This window comes from Leuciscus leuciscus (genome assembly GCF_965113295.1).
Source record: "Leuciscus leuciscus genome assembly, chromosome: 15".
In the NCBI taxonomy this organism is placed as follows: Eukaryota; Metazoa; Chordata; class Actinopteri; order Cypriniformes; family Leuciscidae; genus Leuciscus; species Leuciscus leuciscus.
Window position 1 is genome coordinate 40,204,087 of NC_138739.1, and position 12,840 is coordinate 40,216,926.

General features: G+C 42.3%; 1 protein-coding gene across 1 annotated transcript in view; it reads right to left on the reverse strand.

Moving 5' to 3' along the window:
- Positions 1 to 7,449: 7,449 nt before the first annotated feature.
- Positions 7,450 to 12,840, reverse strand: part of psmd1 (proteasome 26S subunit, non-ATPase 1) — a 41,078-nt gene continuing 35,687 nt past the window's right edge. Inside the window, exons 20-25 of the mRNA XM_082138102.1 lie at positions 11,196 to 11,365; positions 9,688 to 9,780; positions 9,514 to 9,600; positions 9,209 to 9,415; positions 8,147 to 8,311; positions 7,450 to 7,604 (exon numbers count right to left, since the gene is read on the reverse strand). Coding sequence (XP_081994228.1) covers positions 8,165 to 8,311; positions 9,209 to 9,415; positions 9,514 to 9,600; positions 9,688 to 9,780; positions 11,196 to 11,365 — 704 coding nt within the window. The 3' untranslated portion in view covers positions 7,450 to 7,604; positions 8,147 to 8,164. The remainder of the gene's footprint in view (positions 7,605 to 8,146; positions 8,312 to 9,208; positions 9,416 to 9,513; positions 9,601 to 9,687; positions 9,781 to 11,195; positions 11,366 to 12,840) is intronic.

Below are 12,840 nucleotides of genomic sequence, written 5' to 3' on the forward strand. Positions count from 1 at the left end.
TTCCACTTTTAGTACATCATTGACATGTAAATGTATCCTTAGTCATTATGATGCAATCCATGATTGGCGTATATCTGTATAATAGGGGTGTAATAATATATTGTCACAATATAATCGCAGTGGATGGCAACAATATATAGTGTGTGTAGTTCATCCAGAAGGAAAGTTCAGATTTAGTATTGAATATGGTAAACCCAGAAGGTCACACCTTTGAGCTTGCATGTTTATTAATTATTGTTAATGCATTAGAAAGAAAATACATTTGATAAAATACAATATTTAGAACTTTTAGTAAGTCTAGACTTTCCATTCATAAAACATTAGGCCAGTTAGTGGTGCTTGAAAAACATGCTTGAAAATTTCCATACGAGCCATGGAAATTTAGCCTGGTAATACCAGACTCTGCTACTTCACTTTGCTTCGTAGACAGAGTCTGGAAGGGCATAATAGAGAAGTGTTTTCTCTCTCGCGGGGGGGCGCTTGTCTGAAGTTTAAAATCATTGGTTACCCGTAAGCCAATCACATAACGTTTGGTTATGGCGTGTGTTATGCGCATGCTCAGCCGCATCTAACTTCCACTGTAAACGCATGTATGATGCAAAAACTAAACCATCGAGCGAAATACCGGAGTGAACATGGCTGTGAATGACTTTTGCAGATTATGTGAAGTAAATCTACGCATCCACGGTACAATCAGCGTCTACGTCACGGCTCTCAGCCCGCCCTCTGTTCGTTGATTGGCCCGGCTGTTTTCAGGCCGGTGGAAAACTGAAAGATAGGCTGCTATCTCAGACTGACTACAGGAGCGAAATGAAATTAGCGGAAGTAGGAAGTCTGACGTAGTCAGGCTAATGGAAATTATGAATGAATATCTGAATAAATATATATAAAAAGAACAGAGCCTCTGCTTAAAAAAAAAAAAAAAAGAACTTTATCAACTTGAATGTGGGTAAGTTCCATAATAATAAAACATTAGAGAATCACTTTTGTGTCAAAGTACATCTAGATCAGATTCAGAACGATGATCTAAACACAGATGGAGTAGATCGAGTCCATCAACACCTCCAGTGCGTCACAGTCCTAGAGCTCGTCCTGGGTCGACATTTCATTCAGTAACATTAGACAGTTTTGATTTATATGCTGTTTAATGTTGATGATCGTGTTATTTAACATATGCATAAGCAATGCTTCTATGGCCCTGTCCCAAATGGCACACTTCATATGCACTTTCAGTTTTGTGGACTTACAATGTCCATTGTAGTCCATGAGACCGTAGGGTGTCCCATTTAGTCATTTTAGGTTTTAGAAGGGTGTTTGCGAGCGCCCCTTTGCGGTTGATATGCGCACTTTTGCTGAGCCGCACTGAAGCTCCTCAGCAGACTTCTTCCCGACAGTCGAAGCGGCGTTACGTCACGAAAGTGCCGACTCAGAGGAAGACCATGAGTGTTTAGGGTGCCATTTGGGACAGGGCCCATCTCTTGTTTCTGGATCCGTAGATGCCATTCTCTTTCAGAAGATGTGTAATAGCGTGCCCTACCCTATGACAGTGAAAACATGGATTGCTGAAATTTTTTGTCAATGGCGGAGAAGCGTTGTGTCATAAATTATGTAAAATTACGTCAATGGCGGGGAAAGAGTTACACAACATGAAAGTCACAAGGTGCCACCACTGGGTGAATTACCCCAATTGTATCCCAAACAATGTCTTGCTAACAATAACAATGAACGCTCCCTTTAACAATGAGTTTAATCTCAGACTTTTAAAAGGTTGTGCTGCTAGTTGCCAACTAGGGTGAAGGATATGGATGGAAATTCTCAGCAAGGATAGCCATGACTCAAGAAACTCCAGCTCAAATTGATGCTTCCTCATTTCCTCCAGAAACCCAACGAATTTAGGGAAAGAAAACGAGGATGCACAAATAACAAACGAGAAGCACCTTAGAAGTCCAAAGGTTGAGACTGGTAAAGTAGGGGATGAGCAGTTGTAGTGAAGTCTGGTCCAGAGTTTAGCTTTATCCCCAATCAAACATGCCTGAAAACTCTAACCCAGTGCTGTGTTCAAGATCGCCCCCTGCACCCTCATTCACTATTCTCTACATTACTCCACCAATATAGTCCATGTGAAGGAGTGAGTGAATTCGGACACTGAGTGCCGGAAAGGCTGCAGCTTTTTCATAGTTTATGCTTTCTGTTTAATAATAATCATTTGATACTAGCATGTATAAACTTTAATTAAACAATTTAATAATCAATTAAAAAGGAATTTATACCTGTCTGAAATTACGCTGGATTTGAAAACGGATGGATGAATGATTCATCTTCAGGTCAGACGTGGGAATTCATTCAGTGCGAGACTCTCACAGTGCATTATGGGTATTCTCTAGCTGTTGAGCGTACATCGGTTGTACACTTATTATTGTGGTGCATTGTGGGATTGAATGAGAGCACTCGATGTTCACTATGGTTTCAGACACCACTACAAATGTCTTTCCTCACAAATTGTGCCCTATTCAAGGCTATGGGGGCGATTTCAGACACGGCCAAGGTCTCAGGATTACTTGGAAATTCTAGGCAGGTGTTTTTGATTAGTGATGGAGCCAAACTCTGCCTTTCTCAAACCCTTTTCTAAACCATCCCAGTGTCTGTTTACCTGAAGAGTTTCCATTCGACATGATTTTTCAGTTATTTGCTGGGTTTCCACTAGATGTGTACCATTAGCGCTGGCTTGAAACGGCTGACAGATCTTGCTCCCTGCCTCCAGTCATCTGGTGTCCAATAACTGATTGCAAACCTCAGTGCCTCATTACTTCTGAAACAGTGTGGCCCGTCTGTCCGCTGTGCCAAGTCGTTTCCTTCCTGAAGTCACTGAACTGGTGCGCTCAGATTATTGCATTGGATGCTTCATAAAACTTAACAGTAACTGTGGCCTGGGACGGTTGAGAGTACAAAACAAATGAAGCAATGTGAAACAGATTTAAAAGTGAGTGACTTGACAGCAACTTGGAAATTATGTCATAACATTAAATCATTCATTTGGGAATTGGTCAAGATGATACAATGATAAAACTCATTCCACTCTATCCGAGCGAGTGCTTCCGGGAATCCGGGCATCCATCCGTCTCTCAGCGCTGGAGAGAGAACCTGTGGTTGGCTTCCCACAGAGAGACGGAGAGCCACTGCTTGAGTCCTTTTCCCCCCATAAAAAAAGACATTTGCACAAAAACAAAGAGGCTAAGCTCTATTAATATAATTGGATTGCTTTTTAGGACAGTCAGGATGAGGGCTGGACACTACAGTCCTCAAAAGTTAGTGACTGTTATTTTAAACTTGTCAGTACGAAACAATACAAGCTTGGGTCTGCTAATGCTTCAATTCAAGCCAAATTATGTCATAGCCTACTTATCAGTAATACCAAGTGGGAAGTGTAGAGGCCAACCATAACCGTGTTCACGGCCCACATTTGTTCTACCTCTCTGTTTAATAAGTTCCTTGCCTAATGAACCAAAGTCTTCCCTTCTTTCCCTAAGTTGACCATTCAGAGTCATGAGTTCACATTCAAAGAATCACTAGCATGAAGAACCCAAACAGTCTTAATGGAAATATTCCTTCAGCGGTGATGAAAGGGAGCTTTCAGCAACATATTTCTACACCACAATTGTCCACCTAATGTCTGGAAAATTGTAGATGTTTCTTGCTCCGTACCATCCGTTCACTCATCTCACTCTCACTGCTTTTCTATTACTCTATTCTCACTTCCCAGAATAGGGAGGCCCTTTCTCCAGTGGAACCTCTTTTTTTTTTCTTTTTTTTTATAAGAGCAGAGTCCCATGGGTCTCTTCAACTACACCTCAATGCTTCGCCAGAGAATGGCTGGAAAATCTTCTGAATCCATGACAGCGAATCTGGCTTCCAGCTGTGTTCAAAGAGAGAGTTCAGACAGGTTAGCCCAGACCCTGACCAGTACAAGAAGCCTCTGTTGTGGAGGTCCATTCAATCAACACAGTGTCCGAGAGGCTATCGGTGTCCAAAATGTCTTTTGCTCTTTCCAGGGTTTCAATAATAAAATAAACACATATATAGAGGCCCAATGAAACATATTCCGAAAGCAACTTGAAGACTGTTCAGTCTCGATGTTCAGTCAGACCCTAAATGAAATAAACTGTTTGTTTTAATTTATTAATTGAATAGGTCCTTGTATTCTTCAATATTCCTAATCCTGCCAAGATTGGGTCTGGCGGTCTACCTGCAAAATCAAACTCCCTAGTTCCCCATGACATGAATCAGCATATTGTGAACAAATTTGGGAACTTGTAAGGGCCTTGATCCTCTGATGATGACGACTCTATCTGCAACACGATGACTAGTCTCACGGGTCGTTGAATACACTGTGACCTTTGCTGTAGATGTTTGAAAGCACAGTGGCAACGAAGACTGAAAAATATCACATTTCAGAAGATGATGCTCACCAGTTTTTATGGTGCAGTTTCAGGGAGCAAATGTTTCTGTACACTGCAACATTTTCTAAAATGATATAGGCTATAAATGGGCCTTGTACTTCCTACTGAACGAGGGAGCAGATTGAGGCACACCCAAAGACTGTGCACATTAATAGAAGCTTATCAACTATGTTCATCTCTTATATAAACTTAATTCCTTCGCTGTAGTTCCTGGAATGTGGGCACTATAGATATGCAATCATGGAAACAAACAGTTTACTGTCAAACAACAGTCCTTAACAAGATGGTCCAAAATGATGACCTCAGCTGAGGTGGAAATGAAAGAGCTGTTAGTGCTCTCGGAGTGTTTAAGGTGAAGCACCAAACAGAGTTGCAAAAAAACAAAAAAAACAAAAAGACTTAAGTAGATTAAGTTTCAAACATCTTCCATTGGTCAGGAAACCGAGTCCCACTCCAAACCAAGAGTTCTTATGACTGGCCAAGTCGGGCCTTTCAAACAAACAGACTGGTATCGATAAGCCCCTCCCCTCGAACGCAGATGAGCAAATGGCAGTTGAGTATCAGTTGCACAGGGACCAGAACTCGGACATCTTTAGGTTTCAGCGCCATAGAGAAACATTGGAAGATCCGAAGCTCTCATCGGTTTGATGGCGTTTATGCTTGTAACTCTGATTCCAGGTATCCGGAGAGGATGGGCGATGGAATTTATTTTATTCCATTTACTAAACCCAAACAAGACCAAGCAAAATGTCTGCTTTGGATTAAGCTGTGTATTAATCCAATGATGTGGGTGCAGTAACCTAGTTCCCTAAGTATTCGACCCCAATCCCAATGTTCATTTTCTGGTTGTCATACTCTCATTAAGTTACAATTAAAGGTAATGAGTCCATGCTAAGTTACAATGCTAAGCTATGCTTACCGATAGGTCAGTTGATGCTGCTAGAAATCCTGCTGGTCAAATCTTGGTCGCCTAATGTGACTTTAACTATTCCCACTGGGGGACCATTGGTCCGATCTTTGTGTCCCATTAGAGGATTGTTTCCGCAATTCCTGCCAAGACCCACAAACTCCCAGACTCTCGAGGAACCATAAGAGACATCCCTGTCCCCAGTTCAAACGCCAACCAGCAAGAACAACAAACCGAGGGCTCTTGACCACCTCCAGTGCCTGGACACCCATCATAAACACTTCTCTTGCTCTTACCATCCGTTCTGTCATCAATAGTTACAGACTGTGACTCCACGGCAGAAAGCGATGGAGGTATTTGTTCACCAACAATCTTACTTGGGTTGGACGCGCCATTCCCGAAGTGTTCGCATACAAGATGTTGCCCCAGTACATGCTCATCACCTTCTATGGTCATATTGACTAAAAACGGGGGCAATGAAGGACTTTCAAAGATATCAACACTTAATAAAGAGTAACGATATAGTGATCTCATCTACATTTCTTCTGCTTCGCCGTGATGTCGAACTATCCGGCCAGTGGATTTGGATTCGCTCGGACTGCAATACTTCTGAGTTCAGTTGACAAGAGCACGGTCGATTAAGAGAGGTTGATGATGTCTGGGATCTGTGTTGCAAAGTCCAAACAAAAGAACAGTGGAACATTTTCTTTTTATAATTTCTGCAGTTATGACAGAATTTACAATCTTTTATCTTACAAAAACACCAGGATGCAGCAAACAAGAGAACTGGAAGGCCGGGATCCTCCAGACTCCCTAAAATGACATGCTAGGACAATTACAAGGAAATATAAATGATATAAGACTATCTTTCCGGAACTGTGCCAGTTTTCCTGAAGTCAAAGTCCAAAGAATCACCACCCACAGAGCAAAGACATACGGGAAATTAATGCCTTTCCTTTCAAAACTTTCCTTTTAGGGGATATACTGGAGTATGGGAGGGAAAAAAGTGTGACTAAACGCTTCCTCCTGTCAGTTTAGTTTAGGTTGGTGGAACACTTCTGACCGCATACCATTAAACACAGTCACTTGGTAGTTTCTATAGAAAGCACCTTAGGATATACAGTACATGAAGACGGTTGCTTGATTATTTTTCAAGGAAAATTTCACTAATCGCTGTGTCCGAATATGCCTACTTCCAAACTATATAGGTCAAAAACAGTATAGGAGACGAGTAGAATGACCAAATTCACGGTAAGAAAAGTACCTGGATGACCTACTAGTACCCGTGAGATTCTGAAGTGCGCATTCAATGGACACTTTACTATCCCGAGGCCACTGGAGAGGATTTGTGAATGGAGGTGGTGTGAGACACACCTGACACGGTAGGTCACATGACAATGACAAGATGGGGGATGTAGTATGTACTCATTCCACCTGTTTTTACCCGTGGCAAAGCAAGTTTCAAACCAAATGTAGCACCTACTATACAGTACGCAAGTCCGGACGCAGCCATTTCTCATACTGTAATACGTGTTTACCAGTATAATGTGTTAATATGTTCCTCACTCCAGACTGTTTGTGGTTCTTCAATTAAGAACCACCTTAACATATATTAGATGTATTGACAATGCAGTGGATGGTCTTATGAAATTGTCAAAGTCTGAGGTAAACTCATAAAAAGTTGCAAAACATTGCAACCCTCATAATTGTATGTACATTAAAGCTGCTTATTATAGACCACTAAGTTATTGGGTCTTCGGGTGTATATACTGTATTTTCAGTGTGTAAAACTCATTGATTTAGGTTTAAAAAGCCTAGAATGAAGTGTCTTAAAGCTCATCCACTCGTCCATCAGTCATTTTAAACATACAAACATACACATTCTTATTTGCTTTTTACATTTTAACCCCCTTTTTAGTCTTCGTTTCATTTTAGATCCTGCCGTTTGCAGGCATGAATTTAAGTTATGTTTTTTAAAAGAGCAGCAAGTATTCAGCTGACAAACCAATCAAATGTCAAACAAAAAAAAGCATATACCGTACAGCATATTACAGACTCGCAGCAATAACAACACAGAATCTCATGTTCAACATATATATTTTTATTGTAATGACTGAATTCTGTCATGTAAAACATCCCTCAAGAGGCCATGATAGGTCAAGTGGAGGAAACAACATAAAAAAAGGAAAAGAAGTGGGCATTTCGAGTGGGGTCCCGGACATGCTGAAGTCAAACACCACCTGCAAGAAACAGCGGAGATCAGGACATTACATTTAGTCATTGTAAAGTGCACACAAACCCACACCAAAACTATAAATATAAACTAATGTAAGCAAATGGTACAGAATGTAAATGTAATGTATATGTACACCATTTCTAAGAGCAATTAGAGACAGAAATGTGTCAAAATACAATCTCTCTATAATAATTTCTTAAAATTATAACTCTTCTCTATTCTAATATCATTAGTTTGAGAATCAATCAGCATAGACAAAAAAAGACTGAATATATAAAAAAACACTGCGACGACTCCCTTTGGAGACGTGGAGTAGGTGTGTTTGCAGATCTGCACAGTGTGAAGCTTCTCTCGCTGCTTACATTCCTCAGGAAGTGAAGGCTTTGAACCGCGTGCAGAGAATAAAAGCCTCTAAATTTACAAACGGCACACCATCTAAGGCCAGAAACATCTGGGAATAATGGCCATGAAGGGATAGTGGTATGCAAGTGTGTGGGAGAAACTGCACTGATGTCATGTGTTACACAGTTAGGTCAGAGGGAGCACCTGTAGGGGGGAGGCGTCTCACTCGTCGATGTACTCGAAGGGCTCCGGGGCCTCGGGCTCCTGCTCCTCCTCCTCGATCTTGGGGCCGTGAGCAGAAACGGGCTCCACCAGCTCCTCATCTTCCTCACTGGTGTCTTTCAAGATGATGATGCCACCTGTGTGTAACTGGGGGGGGGGGGACAGTGGACGGAGAGGATTACTATACTGTGATGGTAGTCGTCTAGAAATGCAGAATGACTTCCTGTTAAAGCACATATTTGCATTTTTGAAGTCTCCTAAAATCCAAAAAGAAACAATTTGCGGCTCTTAAAGAGGTTTACTTTGGAGGCGATTGTGTTCCCTCTGAAGAGTCGCTCTCATTTAGCAGCAAGAGTGGTTTTCTAACATTCACAACAGGCCCAAATTAAGAGTAAAGGTCCTTACACACTTGAGTCTGAAATTCTCATCCGAAATTTTCGAACGTTAAAAAATAATTGTCGTCCGTCATTTTTTTCTTTCAATTTTCTGTTTTTTCCGCATCCGTAGCAAGCATTTTGAGAGGTGTTTTGACAACCGTACAAGCATACGCAAATCCAGAACTGTTTCAGGATCGATTGGTTCACGGATATTGGTGGTCTTCTTTTTAATATGTGGCTCTAGTATCGCTAGCAAAGCATCAAACTGAGCCTCTGACATCCTGAAGTAAACTCTCGGGATAATCCCGCAGTGAACTCTCCTTCCTCTCTACGCAATCTCAGGATTGGATGATGGACCCAATATTTCCTCTTTCGGTTTCTCTTTTTAAGAAGAGAGAGGACATGAAACCATCCTCACTGCTTGAAGACTCCATTTTGTATTGTTTTGCAAATTTTTTCGTAACTGATTAATACGCATCGGACTCAGTGTGCAGGGACCTTTAGACCCATAATCACACACTGTTGGTTCATTGGCCAGAGGAGAACTGAGCCTGGGTTCTCCCACGGTCTGAGAAATGTTGCATTATATTCCTGTTATCTCAGTGAAGCTGCTGTGAGACACTCTGTCCTGTGAAAGCGCAGTGTAAGTGAAGGCGACTGGACTCACGGGTTTGAAGGGCTGGTATCTGCAGTCAGGCATGGTGAGGACCTTGAGCTGGGCCGGCATCGCACGCGCTGGGTTCTCCAGCATCTGGAAGTTTGGCTCTGGCTCTTTCTTCTTCTCTTTTTCCTTTTCTTTCTCCTTCTCTTTCTCTTTCTCCTTCTCCTTCTCCTCTGAGTCTTTCTTCTCCTTTTCGGCCTCTGCCTGCGTTTCCTGCATCAGATAAAGTGTTTGGTGGTACATGTCATGCTAAATAAAGGTTTCAGGAAGTGCTTTGCCAAAGCTCTAGATCTGATGTTGGACATTCATACCACTTCCATCTTTTCCTCCTCCTTCTCTTTCTTCTCCTTCTCCTTCTTCTTGGCTTTAGCCGTGATGGACAGAACGGCGGTGGAAACCTGACAGAAGACACAAAATAAGACATTAAATCTGGATCTTGTTGAGATTTGTCAAGTAAGGTGTGCGGGTTGACGGGTAAAACAGACCTTCTCCTTTTCCTTCTCCTTCGGGACTTCCAGGGGTGGAGGATAGGCGAAGGTGGAGGGTTTGCAGTTGGAGCGATACTGCACCTTCGGCATCTGTTAATAGGACAGAACTTATTCATTAGAAACTGAAAAGTATTGATTAAATTTCATTGCGATGCAAGTGCTTTAGTTTGAGAAGTGCTGTTTGTATGACCCCAGAAATTGGTGCCCCTGTACATCCTTCCACAAGGGTCACATGTGAGGTTCAATGACAGTTAGGACACAGTCCATGTAGGCAAAAGCAAGAAAGTTCACTTGGGTTTGAACAAAGCTTTATTTGAGATAGTGATGTGTCATTCACGAACATTGCGTCTGTCACGTGACAAATGAATGAAAGACTCGGAAGGTTAAGAAATTATGTTCCCTGTAAATAATTTGACTACATAATGATTTCTTAATTCAGAATATGATCACGATGGCGTAGGTGGACGTGTTCGGGGAATATGGCTGTTAAAAGTATAACATTTAAAGCCACTCAAAGATTTGTTCATTTTGATGAACGAGATCGAACAAGAGAGCCAGTAAAATGATCCTTCCCGTCACTAATTTGAGAGTTAGTGGCATCTGCTTTCCCTACTTCTGCCAATGATCAAACCCAGGGGTGTCTATCCTGCTTCTGGAGGGCCTGAACACACCTGCCTGGAGGTTTCTAGTACTCCTGAAGACCTTGATTAGCTGGTTTTAGTGTGTTTAACTGGTGTTGGAGCTGAACTCTGCAGGACCGTGGCAGAAGAGGATAGGACACCGCAGAGCTAACCACAACACCAATGCTCCAACTTCTGCTAACTCTTCTAGCATGGATTAATGGTTTGGCTCCTCACTGGATGGATGGGGATCTAAACTTTTGTTATACTAAGGCCGCGTGTCCACCAAAGTGTTTTTAGCCAGCTGAAAGACTTGCATAGCATAGCATGCTTTGCTTGTATGATACGGAATATCTGCGAAAGTGTTACTAGAATCTAATTTCACAGATAGTTTGTTTCTGTGTTGTTTCTATATTAAAACGTCGATACAATGTAAAGTATTAGCTCTGGCTCTTGTTTTAAATGATTTTGTTCCGTTATCATGCTTGTTGTCGACATCGGTTGAAGTTGTACAAGCAGAATGTGGCGGTTGGTCGGTGTGGTATTAGTCCCGCCCCTCCTCCACTGTGATTGGACGGATGGGTAAAAAGTGCCAGTGATGAGTGCTGCGTTTTACCCAAAGTTGAACATTCTTCAACTCTCAGCGTCCGGTAAAAAACGGTGAGTGCTCGGCGTGAAATAGACGCGCGGATCCTCGTTACGCTCCTGGCGTTTTAAAAAACGCGGCGCTCCCATTGAAAACAATTGGAAAATACTCCAGACACGTGAAAAACACACTTTAGGGCCTAAATGCAGGATACACAAATATCCTACGACAAGCGTTTCTGTGGTCCCACGGTGACGTCACATTTTGCAGTATAGGTCAGGTCGGACATTTCTGCTTACCTTCAGGTCCTTGTTGAGGCCGATGATGGCTGTGGGTACGAAGGCCAGGGAGAGGAAGTGAGAGAGCGGGAACCAGAACCAGAACTGGGTGAAGACCAGCAGACCCACCACAGACGGCATGTGTGTGTGGCCTGTGCGAGACTGCAGAGAGATCGTCACGTTACGCCCACCTGAGAACAACCAGGAAAGAGAAGAAGTGTTATGCTCCTCAACCAGCCTCTTCTCCTCTAAAGATTCGGTCACAGTAATGACATTTCGGCAAAAACGGCTTTAGTGTAGCAATACATGAAGCACCGCTCGCTTTCAAACCAAGCAGCGGTCGATGCGGTGACTTTGCATGACCAACCTGAGCACGAGTGACATCTAAACTTTTGCCCTCACACGAAACTCCCCATCATGCAATTACCTATTGAAATGACTGGATTTCACCCATGAAGCAATGTTAAATGTGACAACTCCTCAAGCTGGCGGTTCTTATCCAGAATAAGTGATAGTGGCTACGTTTATATGCAACCAAATAATCCGTTAGTAATGGGACTGACGGCTCAATCGGACTCAAAAGCCTTCATGTAAACACTTTAATCGATCTGACTGAGCTCAATCTCAATGAAATTTCGATCGGATTGAAAGGGGTGGTTTATTCCTTTTCTAATCCGATCCAGAGGACATGTAAACACTTGATCGGATTGAAAACCGAAACTGAAAGGACTGCGCATGTGCAATGACGTACAGAACAAGCTGTTCTTCATGTTGAATAGTGTCATATAATGTCACGTCATCCTAAAATTCTCCTTTCACTGCATCTGTGAAGTGGAGCACGAGAACGTCCCACAAGTCCTGGCTTCAGACTCTCATCCACAGACGACTATATTACTGCGTGATCGATAAATATTGGATATTTTATTGGAGATATTGGAGAAATGGAGAAATATTAAGCTGTTTAAAACAAATTAAGAACCAATGTAGGAGAATAGTTCTGTGCAAACAGCAGGAAACTCAGTATAATCGTGCAGTGAGAAGTCAAAAACTATATTCCAAATTGAAGCTTGAGACAAACACGCACATCAACCCGATCACGTGTTTAGCGTTCATATAAACACTACGTTCAGATTAATCAATCGGAATAAATTCAGTGAAACAAAAGTTGTGCATGTAAACACAGCCACTGTGGACCAGACTTTATGCTGATATTTAAAAGGACAGGTCTGGCTAAACGGGACTATACTCTTCTGGATTGGTATCATTACACTATATTTAAACGTTGCACATGCCAGGGAAGGGCATAGGTGTGGATATCTTGATTAACAACTGGCGTGTCAGATGTCCTTTCCTGTCGAGGTGTACGACACATGCAGCCGCTACAGATTTGGGCTGTTAATATGAGAATAAAAGGTCAAGGCCAAAGACGACTCCACCCTTAAACTGCCTGAGCGGACAATAACGGGAGTGAGGGATGAGTGCCAGGACGGGAAGAGGTGTGCACACGTCCATAATGCATTTATAAAGAAGATAAATGGGGAGAGGGAATGCATCGATTTGGCTCAGAATGAAAGGCATCGCAGACAATAGCTTACTTTTGTCACAGCCCGTTAAATTATTAGACTGCAAGTTTCCTGTTGGCATCTACTGTAATTGCCAAGAGAAA